Genomic DNA, 20,618 nt, shown 5'->3' with positions numbered 1-20,618 from the left:
AGAGGGAGAGAGAGAGAGAGAGAGAGAGAGGGAGAGAGCGAGGGGAGAGAGGGAGGGAGAGGGGGGAGAGATGGGGGAGGGAGAAGGTGAGAGCAAAATGGAATGACAATAGTTCCGGTCACTACAGTACAGGCATGCTCTGTCTGCATACGCTGAATGTCTACACTCACACACACACACACACGTACACACACACACGCACCATGGAGCTACATGGCCCATGCCAAAACCAAAACAATCTCCTCCTCTCGCGGTGCCCCCCCCCCCCCCTCCTCCTGTGGCGCTGTGGCGATGACTGATGCTTAGATTAGGCCAGGGTCAAGAAACAGGTGTTTTATATCTTTGACTTTAAGTCATTGATTGCCAAGATATGCACTGGCATTATTTACTGGGGTGTAGCCTCTTCAAACGAGAGATTTGCGTCATGGAGTACCCCATGAATATGTCTACTTATGGGCCCACATATTTTACCTTTATTTCATGAATTAATGAGTACATTACTGCATCTATTTTAAAAATTCTTATCACCGCCTCTAGGTGTGTCTAGGAGAATTTCGATGCTATTTTCTGTTTATACCGTATTTAGTAGTCCGGCAGCCAAAAGCCATTTTTTTTTGCCGAAGTACTTTTTCTCTGTTACAGTTTTTTTTTTCTCTGATGATTATTCATCTTTTGGGTCTTTTCAGAGGTATTCAGGTGGTTGTGGAGCTCTCACCCTTGGGCAATTTTGATTATTCAAAATGGCGTCCAACATGGCCGCCACACAGCCCTCAATATAGGAAAATGTATGTAATCATGTGTTTTAAATGCTACTATATCAACGTTTGGATTGGAGCATTTGTCCAAAGGTCCAATAACTTGAACAAGATATTTTTGACATTTTTTGTTGCAGGACAGTTGCCACGGTAAACATTGAATTAGCTTAAAATCCCTAAAATGCACAATATAAATATAAAATGACATGGAATTGGGTTTGTGTGTGTGGTGAGGGACATGTTGACCAGAATGTTTGGCAGAAATTCGTAGAAACTATTTTACCTAAAGGACCTGAGTAGAAGGTTGCCATGGATACTTGCTCTTTGGCTGGTTGCAGACATGATATTTTACATACGAATGTATAGTCCTGGGAGGTTTCAAAATGTATAAGTAACCTGTAATATATATATATATATATATATATATATATATATATATATATATATATGAAGCTTATCAATCTGTAAAAGAAACTGACTACATCGTTGTCTTCCGAATTTGCCTTTTTCTTGGTGTTATACATGTTACCATGAGAGTATCATCTGAAGAGATAATTGCCTACGATGTCTTGAAGCATCATAAAATTATATACATTAAAGAAAATCCTATGATATCAAGTAGAGGAGATGCAGGAGAGTTGAACCACTTTTTCCATTTTTGGATATGTTTCCTAATCAATTCTTGTTCACAACAAGTGTTTGTCACCAAATTGAAGAACAACTATAAACCTGTCTTGTAGCTATGAAAATTTCTTCTACTCTTCTAGGAAATTGCCTAATAAAAAAAAAGAACTTTCTTTAGAAAAATAAATGTCAACACTCATGCAGAGCAAGGAGAGTTAAGCCATGAGTTGGGCCACCTTTAGAAGACATGTGCTACTTGTTTGAGAGTTAAACCACGATGTCAAACCATAAAGATTAGATTACAAAATCGGCTTACAAGTAGCCAGTAGCCAGAAATAAATCTTAGCTTAACAAAATCGGTTTTATCCTAATTTCAAGCATAGAAAGATATGAAAATTTAAGAAGTTCAAACACTCATCATGCACTTTATTCTTAAACATCCCTTAATATAAGAACCACTCATATCGGGGCTGATGCTATGTTTTTTAAAAGTGAGGCGGCCCAGTCTATATTTCTGGTGCCACTTCTGGATTTTACTGACAAGCAAAAAAAAAAAAAAAAAAAAAGAAAGAAAAAGGAGGAGGGAAGAGGGCTTAACTATCATTTTCTGATATTACTTCCGGGGGTAATAGGCTGAATCAGCTGACAAGAAAAAAAAAAGATGAGGGGCCTATCCCACTTTTCTTGTGCCTATTAAGTATACAAAAGTGTGGGGATCCTGGCGGTAAGACCCTATATATTCCTATGTATTATGCCCCCCCCCCCCCAAAAAAAAAAAAAAAAGTTGAGGCGAGTCCTCACTCCTTGTTTGCGTCGGCTCTGTGTATTACAGTGAAAAGTAAAGTTTTGCGTAATGATATTTTGCAATGGAACTTCTTCAAGTTTGAGGGAGAAAGGTTTGCGGTGACACCATGTGTACGTAGTCCTTAACCGCATCGTTGCTTGGCAGAAGAGACTAGAAAGAGGGGAATTGAAGAGAGAAGCGACATATGGGGATAGTAAGGAGGGCAAAAGTGAAGAGCGGGGGATAATAATGTGTCGGAAGTTGAAGTTGTACTATTAGTGGAGACGGTAGAAAAGGGAACAGAGAGAGTGGTAAGGAAGAACAGAGTGAGAATCAAGTAAGATATTTAAGATTCTTTAAATTTGCTCATCCCCTCCCTATGTCTTCGATACTATAGTTCCTCGCATAATGAAGCAAAGTGAAAATAAGCTACTCATCAGAACTGGAACCTGAATCTTAAAAAACTTACATGACCTAATTTAGAAACCTACATGTACTACAGAAATGAAACAAGAAAAGTAAGTCATAATATTTTTTTTGTTTTTTGTTTTTTACAGAAAATTATAACAAATACATATTTTCTTATTCAGAGTGTTTTTGCCTTATACACTTGTATAATATCAACTTCGGTTAAATTAATATGCATGACTCATGAATAAAAACTACAGGTAAGTATAGTGAGATAATTAACAGGAAATCATGAAACAAACTGGATTATTTCATACTCAAGGACTGTAGTTTATTACGAACAATGTATGTATTGATGTCAATGTCATGAATGTGAAAGTTATTTCATTATAGCCTTCACCTTGTACCACATAGGAAGTCTCATTTTCGAAATGTTGTTTTCACATAACACTTAATGAACGATTTTTAAGGAAATTTATGCAGGCTGTAATATTGCAATGTATGTTCCAATGATTTGACAAAACCATGAAAATATTTCACATTGTATGATTTTATTTTTGTATTACAACTTGGAAACAAATGAAAACATGCACATCCCAGCTAACGGTCGGTTTATCCATCCAATAAGTATTACACAAAGATGTTAGTCTCTTGCCATCTAATTTTAATAGTGTCAAGCAATTCTGTTGCAATGTGTATGTATGCATGTTATGGGACTGTCCTTGAAAGTGACATTGAGCAGTTACCATGGCAACCAGGACATATCAACTTCATAATTATAACAGAGAGAGGTACTGGATTTGTGTAACCAATATAGGCATATGTGGAGTAAAGACCTGAAATAATGGTATTTCAAATTTTCACATCATTGCTATACAGCAATTCAATCCTTCGGCATTTATTCACAATTAAATTCAAGTTTAGGTTGCTATGGTAACTATGAATATAAATTAAGGCTAGATTAATGGTAACTTCATTAAGGCTTTCTTTGTAAGAGGTATGCAGGTAATTGATATTTCGTTGACGTCGCACAAATAACAGGCATTTTTGTGTATTTTGCATACTTTGCTAACTTTTTTGAGGTTTGTTCCAATTATTTGATGGTTACCATGGCAACCAGATTCTGTTCGACTAAAGACATTGTACTAATATTGCTGGCCGTTTAGATAAGTGTTCTAATTGAAGTACTAGCGTTTTAGTGACATTTTTCTGACTCTTGTATAGGCTTCATGGCGGCCATTTTGGACGCCACTTTGAATAATTAAAATTGCCCAATGGTGAGAGCTCCACACCCACTTGAATATCATTGTAGAGATCCCAAAGATGAATAATCAACAAAGAATATATATATATATATATATATATATATCAGAGAAAAAGTACTTAGCCCCCTCGGCTGCCGGACTATAGCATTCATTACACACTAAGAAAAAAAGGTTCAATAAGGGAGCTAGAAGGGTTCGAAGTCGCGAAAATGGGTGCAAACTACACGATTTGAGAAAATGGTGGAACTTTGTTTCTTATATGGTTCATTTTGGGTTCGATCTTGCCACGGTCATTGACGGTGCAATATTACGCCCCAAACTAGTCTCAAAACAAAGGCCATCCTATGGTGTTGCTCGGCACTAAAATGCAATATTACATATCCTTGTGCTGATATTATGAACATATATTTTTTTATATCAGGAAAATTAAGTTTCTTTCATATTCTATAATCATTCATCGAGAGTATATTTTCAAATTAAGTTGAGTTCATGATGAAAGGGGTCTACTAAAAAAACAAACGTAGTATACCTGATTGCTTGTCTGGTATTGACCAATCACATTGTACACATAACCTAGGAGGTTTAACAGATGAAGTTCCAACTGGATGTAATTATTCAAATAGTCGTCAGATTTCTATTGCTGTACAAAACAATTCCACAGGTGCATTTGTACCTTCGCTGATCGGGATTCGATGCCGCCGTCTCGCTGAGCAATCTGAAGATTCATTTTGGACGTTTACATAATTTTGGCTATATTTTGCTTCAAATGAAATCCTATACTTTAAGATAAAAACATATAAAACAAAAGTCAATTCTGAACAGAAATATTATTGTGCAAAAGTGTTAATCAGAGCTGTTTCATGTGAAAGTGTACCCTGGATAGCCGGTTTATTTTATCACTTTTCCTCATGAGTAGTAAAGGGGTGCTTTTAGCGTCATAAAAATATTCTTTTGTTTAGAACAAAAGAATATGATATTAATATTTTGTAGACAAAAGAAATATGAATTATGGAAATATGATTTATGGGAAAATGAAATATGAGTTATGGAAATATGAAATATGGGTATTGAAAACAAAAGAAATATGAATTATGGAAATATGAATAATTGAAATATGAATTATGGATGATGAGAACAAAAGAAATATGAATGATGAAAATATGGATTATGAATTATGGAGATATGAATTATGGATGAAGGGAACAAAAGAAGTATGAAATATGAAAATATGTTTTTCGAGGTATGGAAATATGGATGTATGAAATATGGAAAAATATGCATGATGACAAATGGATTATAGAAATATGAAATATGGACTATTGATTTTTTTTTAAGATGATAATTAAAATGTATAAAACAATAGGGAAAAAAAATGAATTTGTGAAGGTAGATTTTATTAAGCCAGGCTCTATTGTTTTAAGGAGAGTCTATTATTTTCCATCATGACGTCATCGAAATTATGACGTCAGCGAGATTATGACGTCATCGTTCGGACCAGCCCTCTGACCGACGCTTTTGCAATCGAAGACAAAAGAATCTAAAAAAAATAAAGAAAATAAAAAAAAAGTCGGACAAGCACAGACAGGTCGACAGAATAGACACACATACGTCAATATCAGGGAATGACGTCATCAAGCAGAATGAAGTCAGTAGGCAGACCAGTTGGAACATGTTGAGTTTTGACGTCATGAAACCTGAAATAGAAATAGTCGTCACACAAAATTCTCGATACAAAAGCGAAGGGAAGATATAAAAGCCAGCAACATTTTTGAGAAAGCACGATATTTGTTTGAGAGCGAAAGAAATTTGGCGCAAACCAACATGAGTCGACAAAGTCCTGAACGAGCCGAATTATCGTACAAGTCATCACCACCCAAGCCAATGAAGAAGTCAAACTCGCACGTTGAAGACACGGGTTTTCCACCAGAATTTGACGCGGGTATAGACGAAGCCGGGCTTTACAACGGAATTCGGAACCTTCGTTATCAAGACGAGACAGCAAACGATGCATTTGCCCTGACAGGTGTTAAAGGCTCCGAGATGCGACGCCACACATCAGCCCCACCAGGGTTTTACTACGAAGCCGGAAACCTACGCTATCAGGACGAGGCAACCAGCGATGCAACGAAGGCAAACACTAGACCGTACGCTTCAGCTCCCCAGGAACCGTTGCAAATCAACCACGAGGCTGGCCCCGAACCAGCTGAGCCGCAGCGATTTTTACTGGGCATCAAAAACAACAACTTCAAGTACGTCACGGTGTCTACATTCCGAAACAAGATATACATTGATATTCGCGAGTTCTTCAAGGGGAAAAGAGACTCGAAACTTTGCCCGTCGAAGAAGGGCATCGTGCTAACACCACGAGAATTCAGAGCATTGAGATGTGTCTACGAAAATGTCATCAAGGCTGCTCACGCGATGGAAGCAAAATAGTGGATTTCATCCCGAGATACGTGCAAAGTGCATGAAGAATTGAACACGAACTGATGTTTCACTCAAAATTTCTACCTTATTTTGACAAATTTCCATATGTGTTTTTTTTTATCATGTAAATGTTTAGTAATATGTATCATGTATGTATTCATACGTGAAATAAAAATGAAGGAAAAAACGAAATAGTCGAGCTAGTATCGAAGCGTGTTGTTGTTTGAGTCAGGTTACATTTGGGTCGCAAGTTTCTGATGGTGGAATGTGGAATGTCCGCATCGTGCCTACTCATACACTGTGTGTGTGTGTGTTTGTGTGTGTGTGTGTGTGTGTCTGTCTGTGTCTGTGTCTGTGATTCCGAATACTTGAAAAATCAGTATCCTCATTCACGAGACTTTTTATTCACTGCAGACATGAATTTGCAGCAAACTTGCTGTTCACAGCACTTACCCTCCCTATCCATACCAAACACCCCCATGCATATTAGACTCTCCATTCCCAGCAGACTCCCTAATCAATGTAGACTCTCCATTTACTGCAAACGCCCTATTCACAACAAACTCCTCCCATTCACAGCGAACTCCCTCCATGCACAGCAAAGTCTCCATTCGCAGCAAACTCCTCATTCACAACAAACTCCCTATTTACAGTGCAGGGGGGTGTTTATGGCATTTGGGAGGGTAGCTAATTATGTCTTTTCAATAGAGATCTCATGCACTTGGCTATTATGAGGCTTGTATTGCTCTGTGTTGTGTGACAGGTCCACACTAGTTGATCACCTCTTTCAAATCGGGTACGATAGGATTTGTATGCCCTGTTGGCCAACGCCCTTGTTAATTAAAACCACTGTTCTACCTCTATTCATATAGGTCTGTACTGGAAGTTTCAACGTGAGTCAAAGCGTACTTGATATTCTATGACAGGTCCAGACTCGTTGATCCCCTCTTTCATATCGATGACGATAGAATTTGTAAGCCCTGTAGGCCAATGCCCTCGTTAATTAAAGCGTATTGTTCTACTTTTATTGACATTGGACTCGGACTATCTCAGAAAGCTACTAATCCTCCAGAGGAGTTACACCCTTAACGTGTTCTAACTTGAAACCATTGTTTACGGTTACGGTATAGTGATGCAAGACCCCCAGAGCATATGGGTGGAAGGGTTATTTAAAGGGGGATCATTTTATCGCATCTCACCACTTTACCTAGAACTTGTGAATTAGTCACGATGTTTCTTCACCATGGCTAGTCCATCTCATTCCCAGCGTACCAAATCTTTCAAAGCTAAATTGCAAAATATTCTGGCTGAAACTTTTGCGTTCACATCATCGCAGTTAGAGAAAGCAGTTGACGAGGCTGTGACCAGCGTCAAGCGAGTCGTCAATCGTTCCCCAGCACCGCAGTCATGGCAACATCACAGCGTAGATTCAACAATCAGAGTAAGTGAACGTGATGTATCTAACCTACACGTTAGACCTGTAGATGTGGGTACTACTAATGTAGCAACTACTGTAAGAGTACTTAATGATGTAACAAACCATGACGTTCCCGGGCCTTCTCACCACAACGGTAGTGACAGTTACGTGTCATCTCATCTCCCGCCACCTCATGTTAATTATTACGAGGAAGAATCGGCTGACGAAGACATGCCCACAGGGGTACCCAGCATGCAATTGGGCGGGGGGAAAAGGGTTCTCCGCGAAATGACCGAATCACCCACCAAAAAAGTGAAAGGGGATGTCGGGGGGAAGGGGAAATCAGATGCTAAAAAAGGGGGCAAGAAAAAGTGCAAAACAAAACACGTTTCGGCTACCGACAAACGGAACGGGGCAAAACCCGTGAACACGTCCAAAAAGAGAAGAAGTTTAGGCAACATAACGAAGAAGGGGGGAGTCAATAACAAAATGAACGGTGTTAGGCATTCCACCAATGACCAAACTCTCAACGATGTACCAGATATTCTCCCATCTTCATCAAAGTGGGAATTTGTAAATCAAAGAATTTCAAGACGGTTTGGTGTGCGTGAAATCTGGTATGATTTCAAAAATGATAAAACAGATTTCAGAACGCTGAAAGAGGGTGTGGATCAAATCTCATCTTGCCTAGAGGAATTGAAGGACTTGTTATTGAAGAATACTTCGGAAAGAGATTACGTTCGACTGGTTCTCATGTCCCCTCAATTAAACGTGCCAGTGGCCTTACCGTGGGCCTTGGTGAGGGACTTTGATATCGCTGCTATCCTACAAAGAATTGAGGAAGTGCTAAACAGCAATCAGAATTTCTTCATGAACCCTGACTTCACTATTCGTTTTTACCATCTGGAAAATCCTGTGGGGGGTGGGTACCGCAAGTTTGACGGTGTTCCCGAAGGGGTGGCAGCAATGAAGAAGAAATCTGTTATCACCATTCCCTCTGGTGATGATGAAATGTGTTTTGCTAAAGCGATTGTCATCGCAAAGTACCACGTGAACAAGGACAATCGATCCAAGCTATGGACTCGCAATGACCGTAAACCAACATCAAGGTTTTTAAGAGAGGCCCGGGAACTTCACAAAAAGGCTGGCGTATCTGTAGGTCCAGTCGACTCAAGCCAATATGGCGCCTTCCAACAGCAACTTCTACCCGACTACCGGTTGTTAATCTATCGTGGGCGTAAGAAGGAGTCGTTGATATTTGCGGGTCCACCCGCACCCAAATGTCTGTATTTGTACCTGTCGGGATCACAACATTATAACGTGATCTCGAATCCATCCGCGTTCCTTTGCGCGCATTACCTGTGCAACCAATGTCACGAAACATATCGAGACCCTCGTTACCACGAATGCACTTCGATGTGTGGCAGTTGTTTTTCAGTAGAGTGTGACAGTAGGGACGCTGATCACGCACCCATCGTGTGCCCGAAGTGCAATATGACTTTCCTAACTCAAAAATGTCACGATCTCCATCTCGTAACCCCTTTTTGTGGCAAGACGGCCTGTCAAACCATGTATAAGTGTGCAAAATGTGAAAGATGCTTTGACAAAGATTTGATCGGCGGCAATGAAAAATTCCACAAATGTTCAGATAGTTACTGCAAAACTTGTAAGCAGTACGTCGATGGCACCAAACACAAGTGCTTTATGAAAGTTACCAAAGATAGCCCATTCTACAAACTTACCCGTCCGCAAAAATCCAAATCAAATTCCAAAACAGCTAGCTCTGCCAACTCTCCAAAATCGAAGAAAGCAAAACCGAAGAAATACATTTTCTTCGATTTTGAATGTATGCAGGAAACGCAGTTACACGTTCCGAACTATGTTCATGTGTCATGGGAGTGCACAGACTGTATGGATGGTCACGACCCTGATTCCGAATGTTCCACATGTGGCCCCAAAGATGATAGGGAAATCAATTTTGAGGGGGATGACACAGTCGAGCGGTTTTGTGACTGGCTATTCGACGAAAAAAATCACAACTCTATCGCAATAGCCCATAATGCAAAATCGTATGATTCATACTTTTTGCTCAATCACTTGGTTTCTAAAGGCATTGTCCCACACGTAATCATGAATGGTGGTAAGATCATTAGCTTGAAGACCCTCGACCCCAAAATTGAAATCAAAGACTCCTTGAATTTTTTTCAAATGGGTCTATCCAAGCTCCCCAAAACGTTTGGACTGAAGGAGCTCAAGAAGGGTTTCTTCCCCCACTATTTCAACACGGAAAGAAATAAAGGTTATGAAGGTCCCCTACCTGACAAGTCATGTTACGGTACATCTGCTATGATGCCCGACACATTGGAAGAATTTAACCGGTGGTATGACGAACAAGTGGCCCAAAATTACGTGTTCAATTTGGACAAAGAGCTGAAGGATTATTGTCGAAGCGACGTTCTTATCCTACATGAAAGCTGTAAGATTTTTCGTTCCATATTCAAAACAATCACAGCCACCACGACAAATCCCCAAGGCATCGATCCGTTGCTCACAAGTCTGACACTCCCAAGCGCTTGCAACTATCTGTTTAGAACAAACTATCTGCGTCCAAACACCATAGCACTAATACCGAGGGATGGGTACCGGCGCGGTAAGCCACAGTCAGTAAAAGCTGGGGAATGGTTACATCTCGAGAGTGAATTGAGTGGCATAGACATCTCTCACGCGTTTAATGGGGGTGAAAGAAGAGTACTGGGACGGTTTTGCGATGGTTTTGGAGAAAACGAAGATGGTAAACATGTCTGGGAATTTCTAGGATGTTTTTTTCATGGTTGTAAAGACTGTCACGACCCCGAGAGTGTAAACCCGAAAGTGAACAAAAAGATGGGTGTCTTGTACAATGACATGATGCACCGCATCAAACTGTTGGAAGAGGCTGGATACAAAGTACACTATATTTGGGAACATGAATGGGATGATATACGTAAAATCCCCGAAGTAAAAGACACAATTCAAGGACTAGGTCAAAAACTTAGGAAACCTCTTAATCCGCGCGACTCATTCTTCGGCGGTAGAACCGATGGGTGTTCGTTATACTACGAGGCCAAACAGGGAGAAAAGATTCTCTACTATGATTTCACAAGCCTGTACCCCTATATCAATAAAGTTTGTAAATATCCTATAGGACATCCCAAGATAATGTTGTCAAATTTTCCCCCTTTGGACGAGATTTTTGGTTTGGTTAAGTGCACGGTTTGCCCTCCGGATAACTTGTTCCATCCGGTGTTGCCTTACCGCTCTGCTGGTAAACTAACTTTCCCATTGTGTCGGGCATGTGCGGAAAGTTTAAACCAAGGCCCCTGTCTGCACAGTAAGGACGAACGCACCCTCGAGGGTGTATGGGTGTCGGAAGAATTGAAAAAGGCCATTCAAATGGGATACACAGACCTAAACATTCAGGAAGTGTGGCATTTCGAACAGTCGGCTCAATACGATCCCAACACGGGGGAAGGGGGTTTGTTTACGGAATATGTCAATGCATGTATGAAACTCAAACAGGAAGCTTCAGGGTATCCAGCGAATATTCAGACGGAAGGCGATCGAGACAAATACATCGAAGAATATTTCCAACGTGAAAAAATTCTGTTAGACAAGTCAAAAATTGCGAAAAACCCTGGTCTCCGACAAATCGCCAAATTGATCGTGAATTGTATATGGGGTAAATTTGCCGAACGAGAAAATCTCAAAAAAACATCTTTCATGAATACCCCCGCAGAATTACTGGATTTTTTTCGAGATTCCTCTATCGATGTCAGAGATATACTTATTCTGAACGAAGATATGATCGAAGTTCATTACGTACAAAACGAGGGTTTCATCGAGCAAAACCTAAATACCAACATTCTCATTGCCAGTTTTACAACTGCCATGGCGCGCTTGAAATTGTATTCCGTTCTGGAAACATTGGGTGATAGGGTCTTATATCACGACACGGACAGTGTAGTCTTTAAGACCGACCCCTCCTTTGCCCCTTCCGATCCACAGACCGGTGCCTACTTAGGTGATTTAACGGACGAGATCGATCCTACCCACAAAGAGTATATACAGACGTGGGTATGTGGTGGACCTAAAAATTATAGTTATAAGACTAACCATGGTAACACCACGTGTAAAATCCGAGGCTTTACGCTGAACGTTACGAATGCTCTCACATTTAACCATGACACATTAAATGAAATGGTTAGGAGTGATCATGGTACGGTTCGTACCATAAAGGAAAACAAAATCGTACGAGATGCGAAAGCGAAAGCTATCTACACTACATCCACGAAAAAAGATTATAGAGTGGTGTTTACCAAACGGGTCAGAGTTGCTGACGGATGTACTCTACCGTACGGCCACAAGGACATTAAATGATTCCTTAAATACCTCGTACTGTGTACCCTGTTTTCATTTTTTACTTTGACCGTCTTTGAAGTCAGCCATACGTGAAAAAATGTCTCTTGCGGTAGATCTGCAATACATGCAACGGATAGTTGCTCGAAAATTTTCTCGCAATAGTACAATAGCAAATGTTTTGCTTTGTCTGACATTCATTTTCATTATCGTAATGTTGTTTTATTTGGACATTACTCTGACTATTAAAGATGATGGTAATCAGACTATATCTTATAGAGAAGAGTCATCGGCTGATGAAAGTTTTTTCGTAGAGGAGAACAGTCCATAAGGAGTTATTTGCCTCATTATTTAATCTCCGGATATGTATTGTAAGTGTCATTTTACGTTTGTCTCTGGACGAGCGATGTCTATGAATTTGGTATGAATGTTTATTCCTTATCGTAATTGCGAATGAGTAGTACCCACATCTTAACATCGCGTTCACTTGCACTCTCTATTATTGTGTTCTTTCCTGTGATTCTTAAAGTGCATGCTGCATGGATGTACGTTTGAGGCATAGTTTTACTTGTATGGTTGTAGGACCAACTTTTTCTGGTAAAACTGAATTCGTGAAAAACATTTTAAAAAACTCTTCATCGATGATTAGTCCTCCTCCGCAGAAAATTGTGTGGTTTTATTCAGAAAACCAGCCTGCTTACGATGAATTGAGGAGAAGTGTTCCACATATCGAATTTCATCAAAATTTACCTTACGATTTTTATGAATTTACACACCCGTCAAAACCTGCCTTATTTGTCATAGACGATTTGATGGATGCGGTCGGGGATAGCGAAAAAGTGTCAGCCCTGTTCACGAAAGGTAGTCATCATCGTAATATAAGCGTCATATACATAACTCAGAATTTGTTTCATAAAGGCAAGAAGGCAAGAACCATATCTTTAAATACGCAGTACTATTGTCTATTTAAGAATACCAGAGACAAGTTACAGATATCGTGTCTCGGTCGACAGATGTACCCTAATAATTCAAAATTCTTTATTGATGCGTATCAGGATGCAACGAAGAATAGGTGGGGGTATTTATTCGTTGATTTGAAACCCGATACTCCCGAAGAATTGCGTCTTAGGACTAATATATTTCCAGGAGAAACTCAATACGCATATGTTTCCAAATAATAAAACGAGTGATCAACTTGTATTTGCTTTAGTATAGACAAAATGTCCCGACGTGTAAAGACCCATGCTGTTGTGCTAAATACTTTAGCCCACTGTTCCCCGAAACAACGGAAATTGCTTTTAAAAACAGCTGACAAGGGGCTCATCAATGCCATTTGCGAGTGTGTAGTCAACCTTTTACGTGGTAATATAAAACTGTCCCCGGCTAATAAGAAAGCATTAGGGAAGCAGAAGAGACATCTCAGAAAACTGGCAGACCGTAAAACCCCGTACAAGACTCGGAAAGACATCATCGTACAACGCGGGGGCTTTTTTATCCCACTGCTCTCGAGACTCATCGGTCCTGTGCTAGGTGTCATCGGTAACCTTGTTGGAGGTCGTAAATAGAGCCTTCAAAGGAGGACGTATCTGATGGAACACGCTCGCAAAATGGTGCTTGTACCACAAAATATGGTACAAACTTTACATCAACCTTCTATGACAACAACTGAGAGACAAATGAACGAGTTGGATGCAGAAATGCAATCTGTCATAAATCGCCACGACTTGAACACTCATGACAAAGCTTTACTGTATACCCAGTATCTACAGAAGTTTCTGAAAACCACAGACTCATTAAAGAAACCATTGTCTCTAGAGATCGTCGACAAGTCTTCTTTGGACTCGATTCCAGACGGCATTACAGATATACCTGGTGTTAAGGAAGGTGATGCCAAAAAGGATGAAAGATTTATTGACAGAGAAATTCTGATGCATGTGCCCAGACCTTTTGTGAACAGAGCTTCGCAGCTCTTAAAAAAGATGAAATACGCACAAATGGTTACGTGGACTGACAATGGACAAGTCATCATACATGGGAAAAAGCTGCCTGGTACAAACATTTGTGACTTGATGTACGATATCTTCCGAGAGCGACGTGGATACACACCCGTCGGAAGCGAACAGTTTATACGTGTGTTGGCAGAAATGAATATCCCAGAAACATTCGTGAGCAACCCTAAGAGAAGGGGCGAACTTCAACGATATAAGAGCATGGTTGAAAAAAACCCCACTTCCCCGACCGACGATGGTGCTACGGACAAAACCCCTACCGCTCTGAAAACCCGACGTCTCACCAAACGTAGGAAGACGTCTAAGTCGGGTTCTCGGATCACTTCTTGGCAATCCTTTTAATCCTCATGACAGCGTGGGTCAGATGTACCATTGCATATTCATATTCACAGCTATTCATCGAATGTATGACACCATATATTGATATGTTTTAGGGTTAGTAGGTTCTGGTACGCGTATTGCGAATGAGATGGATTAGCCCTCATATATCCTATTAAAGGATACTGTCATTGTTATATTATTGGCGTTTCTCGTATCTATCGAGTTTTTTTTTTCGCTAACTTACAATCAAGCATCAATGTGTGATATAATATGTTGATCTATTTAAAATGTTGCGTGTTTGTTACGCGTATTGGGAATGAGATGGACTAACCTTCGTGTACCCTGTTGAAGGATACAGGCTTTTTTTATATTATTGACATTTCATATAACTATCAAGTTTTACAATTATATCAATCACAAACTTGAAATTCACGATGTCTTTATATGAATTTTTGTATAGCAGTCTTTAATTGGTATATATTTGGTTTTTTATATGTCTGTACAATTTCTAAGTAAGGATGTGATGAAATGCGGGTAAAATGCTGAAGTGTTTAAAAAATGAATCAACAAACCGATAAGTTCAAGCGATGAAATGCTGAAATAATGAATCGTTGAAACGTTGAAATGTCGAAATGTTGAACTGTTAAAATGTTGAATCGATGAAATGTTGAATCGATGAAATGTTGAATCGGTGAAATGATAAAACGTTTAAATATCAAACGTACTGACGTTTTCACCAAACACATATGTACAAATTATGGAAATTATATTTTTCAGTTCGAATATTATGTCGTTTATTGCTAATCACGTCGGGTATTACTACATATATATTTGTGTATATACTTGGAGAATACGTAGCAGCAAACTGGGACTAACTAAGGTATTGAATCGTTTGCCAAAGAAATGTGTACAGTTGAGGAAACTGATACCTGACAAACGTCTGAACATTATAACGTATTTAACAGTGCGATGCTTCATACGTATGTATGTATGTATATATATATATATATATATATATATTATCTATTTATTTATTTATTTATTTCTGATAACCGTTACAACACATCTGTAAATAACTTAATGTGTATACATTATGTCATCATTGTGAAGCGTTTAGTGTTTATTTTTAATGGTAATGTTGGGGTTGATGTTTTGTTCATAAAATGTTTGGTTCGTTTAGGGGATGTTCAGTTTCATATTAACGACGTATTCTATTAAAAAAAAACAAGATCTTAAGTACAAATTTTAATATCTACGTATGTAAATAAGGATGTACACATGGATGAAACACGTTCAAGAAAAAAAAAACAATATTCACAAAAATTTGTTCTCTTCAACGAAATTTTATTTCAATCAATAAATACACGTACAAAGTGCATACATTCTCATTCATTTATTCCTTCAATTGTGTGCTTTAGGTAAGAAAACAGGACAGTGTGTCTATTCAAATGCTTGAATGTGTATGTGAGTGTGTGTGTCTGTGCATATTACACTGTTTATTTGTGTGTGTGTGTGTGTGTGTGCATATTACATTACTTATTTGAGTTTGTGTGTGTGTGTGTGCATATTACATTACTTGTGTGAGTGTGTGTGTGTGTGGGTGTGTGTGTCTGTGCATATTACATTACTTATTTGAATGTGTGTGTGCCCGTATCTGCAATAGTAAATAATTGTTATACTTTCGTTATCACTTTACAATATGCAAATATAATATGAGACATAAAATTAGTCAGGAAATAATTCAGAATCAAATGTAGACATCATTGTAACAATTACACAATACAAGTCAAACATAGCACATAACGTGAACTTATGTTTGATACAAAAGAGCTCTCACCCGTCTACTACTTCGACAATAACACATCATCAAAACTTCGAGCAATTTGTGAGAGAGTGAGCGTGACATCTTGAATGGGAAATGTGGTGCTGTACTTGAGGTTAAACCAATCATTGATACGGCGGTCATTTCTTCCATAATCTTTACCAAACCCAGAAAGAATGGCCCGATTAGACCACCCCTGACATCTTTTAATGAGATAGTATATACAATATTGACCACACACGGTAGAGAATGTATTTTGAATCCGAGTAGAATTATACGTCCATGATACACTATTTTCGTCTAGAAACTTTTCAAAGTCTCCGCAGTAAGATAAAGGTTCGTTTCCATAAGAATCAAAAAATTCTGCCCTCTGATTACAAAAGTAAAATGCAACCCAATGAGTCCCTGGTTCATCGCTGGGGTCTGTATTGACGACATAGCATGATCGAGGTTGATTAATACGTCGAGGTAGCTGATCCGATGATAACACTCCTTCGAAATAGTCACGGGTTTTGGGGTGGTTCTGCAAAACGTGGCTTATTTGAAAGGTGTTCATGCTGTCCCTCTATAAGCAGGTCACGAACGTGGTACGGTTCAGGACTAACTTTGATATTCATAGATGACGTTGCGGTGTTTGTCGATTTGAATCAGACCTTGGGATTCCGATAGCACGAGACAGTTGACGGTGTTGGTGAGGGGGACATCAAACTGTAACTCCAGACGTAGGTTCCCTTGTTTGACCAGATTAAGGTGACAGCCATCTGATAGGTCCGGTGTGAGATCAAAGGAAAATAGCGTATAGCCCTCGCAGTACTCTTCCCTGCTGATGTTTATCCCTTTATCCGTAAACAAACGATTTGTTCCCATGAAGAGAGAGTTGTAGGCGTGTATGTAATTCTGCGCTGATCCCGTAGCAAAGTTAGGACGGAGGGGTCTCATTGGTATGTTTTCCCCATCCACGGTGACTGAAATGAAGTTGAGGCGAAAATGTTTGAAGTTATAAGGGTTCTTGGCGTATGAACCATTGTATGCGTCATTGTCCACAAATCCCACGATGATTCTGTTAGGTAGATGGCCCAGAAACAGATTATCCTTGTTCACCGACATGCTTCCGGCGGGGATGGAGAAGGAACGGACATCAATTTTATTAATCGGATACTGGGCGTTACTCTTCTCCAACATCTTGGCGTGTGCTACCACGACCGATGGGTTCGTCTTGACTCTTCGGACATAGAGAGCCGCCTTTTCGATTTTAACTTTATATTTAGCGGCTTGGTTTGAAGACATGAGGCAAAAGGCATCCTTGCTTCGGTTCAATTTGATTTTCAAATCGACTCCTGGAAGTAAAAGTTTTTCCTGAAAGAATAGGTCTGCGTAGATAGGACCCAACATGGAGAGAAGTTTACTTCCGCCGATGAATTGACTGCGTTTTTTGAAGCCTCGGTTTCCTTCAGCGTCTGCGGCAGTAGGGTCGACAACATCCATTTTCCCCGCCTCATCTTTGTAATACAATTGTTGGGTTAGTTGCGAATGTTTAGCCTCTTGACCGTAATGTAGCATCGTTTCCATCAGTGCTCTGTAGGGGTAGGTATTTGTTGGTTGTGAGACCAGTTTTTCGTTAAGCATAACGTCGACCTGGCTGAATAGTGATTGTAGAAACAGATTTGCCGGTCCAACGGGGGCGTCTGCTGTGAGTTGCGCGTTATTGCCATCCACCACTCGGACGTCTACCTGTAACATGGTCTGTGACAGATCCACATACTCTTCCGCAGTGCCTGACACGTTGAATTCGACGGGTGCCGAATCTGTAATGCTGCTGACGGGGTGATATTCGACCCATGGTCCTTTTAAAATGCTCATTTGCGTGGATGGGATGGTGAAGAGGTCCAATTCTGACTTGCAACATGGGTCACTTTTTTCGTGTAAGAGAGACATGGTTGATGATGAGACCTGGTAAAGTACGTTGAAAATTGAGTACGGCTAATCAAATATGTCTTGGACGCGACGTCTTTTCGCAGGAGGACTTTTGGAACGAATGACTCTTTTCTTTGATCGTCTCTTCCTTTTAACTTCTCTGAGGACTAACATGCGACTACCCCCAACTTGTTTTCCATTCAACTTGTTTTGGATTTTACCCGCTGCTCTGTGAACCAAGCGTTTCCCCGCCCTCGAGGCATTTTTTCTAACAGCGGTTTTCAATGATTCACCGTTGAGGGCGTCTTGCACGACATTAAACCCTGTATTCATGGCTTCTTTCCCCAAAGCCAGGGCTCCTCTTTTTAAAAGAGGGGCTGCGGATTTAAATAAACCCTTCACTAAGCTCCCTAGACCGTGACCTCTCTGAATCACGGCTCCTTTAAAAACAGGTATCCCAGATCCCATTTGGCGGTGAAATATGCGAGGTGGGGGTTTATATCTGAAAACCATTTTGATAAAAATCAATTTATAGATTAGAAGAGCGTTCACGAAAGTGTAGTTTCACGATGACCTTCCCACGTTCAAATGGTACGACTTCGCCCGTTTCAGTCGTTAATATAATATCGATAGTTTCGAACTGGTGTAATTTAAGTGGTACGTAGTGGGGTGGTGTATAAGTGTAAACCATGTTATCCGAATCTTTGTTGGGTATAACAGCAACTGTTCGGAGAAGGGGTACAGCCGCATCGTGTTGGTATTGAACAATGTCAGAATAGATGTAAAATGTATGAAAACTCATGTGGACGTCCATGGGCATAATACCAAGGGTTGATTCCGTCAAATGGCCTTCCCCTTCAAAACCCATCATCCTTGCTAAAGAAGGTGACATAGTGACGTTGACGTTTTCAGCCAGATGAACGAAGCACTTTCGCATTGTATGTTTATAAAAGAATGAGACTTTGCCTCGTAGTGATGGATCTGTAAAAGCGCTAATAACGTTCACGAGATTTTCGCCCGAATCGTAGTAACCAACGGGTATCGTGATCACTCTGGATTTTGTCACTACGTTGCCTTCAAGATCAGGGGAATAAACAGAAATTTTATTATTAGACTCATTCACATTGTTCCAAGTTTTTTGAAATTGTACTTCAACTACCCCTACTTCATAATCTTCCGATAAGGAAAGAGGCGTGTGGAGTTTAGTCGTGTATCGACATGTTTTGTTTTCACATGATTATTTCTTAAATTCTTTTGTCTTCGATTGCAAAAGCGTCGGTCAGAGGGCTGGTCCGAACGATGACGTCATAATCTCGCTGACGTCATAATTTCGATGACGTCATGATGGAAAATAATAGACTCTCCTTAAAACAATAGAGCCTGGCTTAATAAAATCTACCTTCACAAATTCATTTTTTTCCCTATTGTTTTATACATTTTAATTATCATCTTAAAAAAAAATCAATAGTCCATATTTCATATTTCTATAATCCATTTGTCATCATGCATATTTTTCCATATTTCATACATCCATATTTCCATACCTCGAAAAACATATTTTCATATTTCATACTTCTTTTGTTCCCTTCATCCATAATTCATATCTCCATAATTCATAATCCATATTTCCATCATTCATATTTCTTTTGTTCTCATCATCCATAATTCATATTTCAATTATTCATATTTCCATAATTCATATTTCTTTTGTTTTCAATATCCATATTTCATATTTCCATAACTCATATTTCATTTTTCCATAAATCATATTTCCATAATTCATATTTCTTTTGTCTACAAAATATTAATATCATATTCTTTTGTTCTAAACAAAAGAATATTTTTATGACGCTAAAAGCACCCCTTTACTACTCTCATGATTCTGACAAAGCAAACTGATATGAATCTTCAAATAGAATTCTTTATCAATAGAAACATCAGATTACTGCCCAGGCATGCCGGCTAGAATAATGTTCGTTTTATTTCATTTTTTTGGGAGCAATTTCTATAAGCCAGTTCGGGGTTCCAGTTTGAGCATGAGCAGAAAAAGGTCATTTGTACCGAGAGACAGGTTGGTTTTTAATTTCACTGAGATAACCATCTGTAAGGTTATGATTATTCATGGAATCCTTATGAATGGTGCCTGCCAGTATATCCACCTGACAGCAAGCCTAGTATTTGGCAATGTTAACAGAAAAAGTTTGTTAATGTATTCAAAACAGCACAATGAAATAGATGCTTCCCAAAGTGTTGATTGACGAAACATTCCGGTCACTTCATGTACACAGGTTCGTTCTTTGTGAGAATACGAGTTCCATAAATTGCTATGTTGGGCAAGCTGCTGCATTATGTTGCTTTGAAATGAGTGAAGTGCCTAACCAACTGAGAAAAATGAAAGGTCATTTGTACCCATGTGCACATGAGCTATCACCGAACTGGCTTATTCGTGTATCCCCGTGTCTTTAACATTCACCTAA

At 39.4% G+C, this 20,618-nt stretch overlaps 1 protein-coding gene across 1 annotated transcript; it reads right to left on the bottom strand.

Moving 5' to 3' along the window:
• Positions 1-16,827: 16,827 nt before the first annotated feature.
• Positions 16,828-18,162, bottom strand: LOC140236519 (uncharacterized protein F54H12.2-like). The gene has a single exon (XM_072316443.1). It carries the CDS (start codon positions 18,160-18,162, stop codon positions 16,828-16,830), a length of 1,335 nt encoding a protein of 444 aa, XP_072172544.1.
• Between the last annotated feature and the right edge of the window lie 2,456 nt (positions 18,163-20,618).

Source organism: Diadema setosum, chromosome 13 (assembly GCF_964275005.1).
Source record: "Diadema setosum chromosome 13, eeDiaSeto1, whole genome shotgun sequence".
NCBI lineage: Eukaryota > Metazoa > Echinodermata > Echinoidea > Diadematoida > Diadematidae > Diadema > Diadema setosum.
This window is presented reverse-complemented; position numbering and strand designations above follow the sequence as displayed.

Excerpts from the sequence above, each read along its gene's own strand:
- LOC140236519 (XM_072316443.1), bottom strand. The coding sequence starts at position 18,162 with ATGTCTCTCTTACACGAAAAAAGTGACCCATGTTGCAAGTCAGAATTG.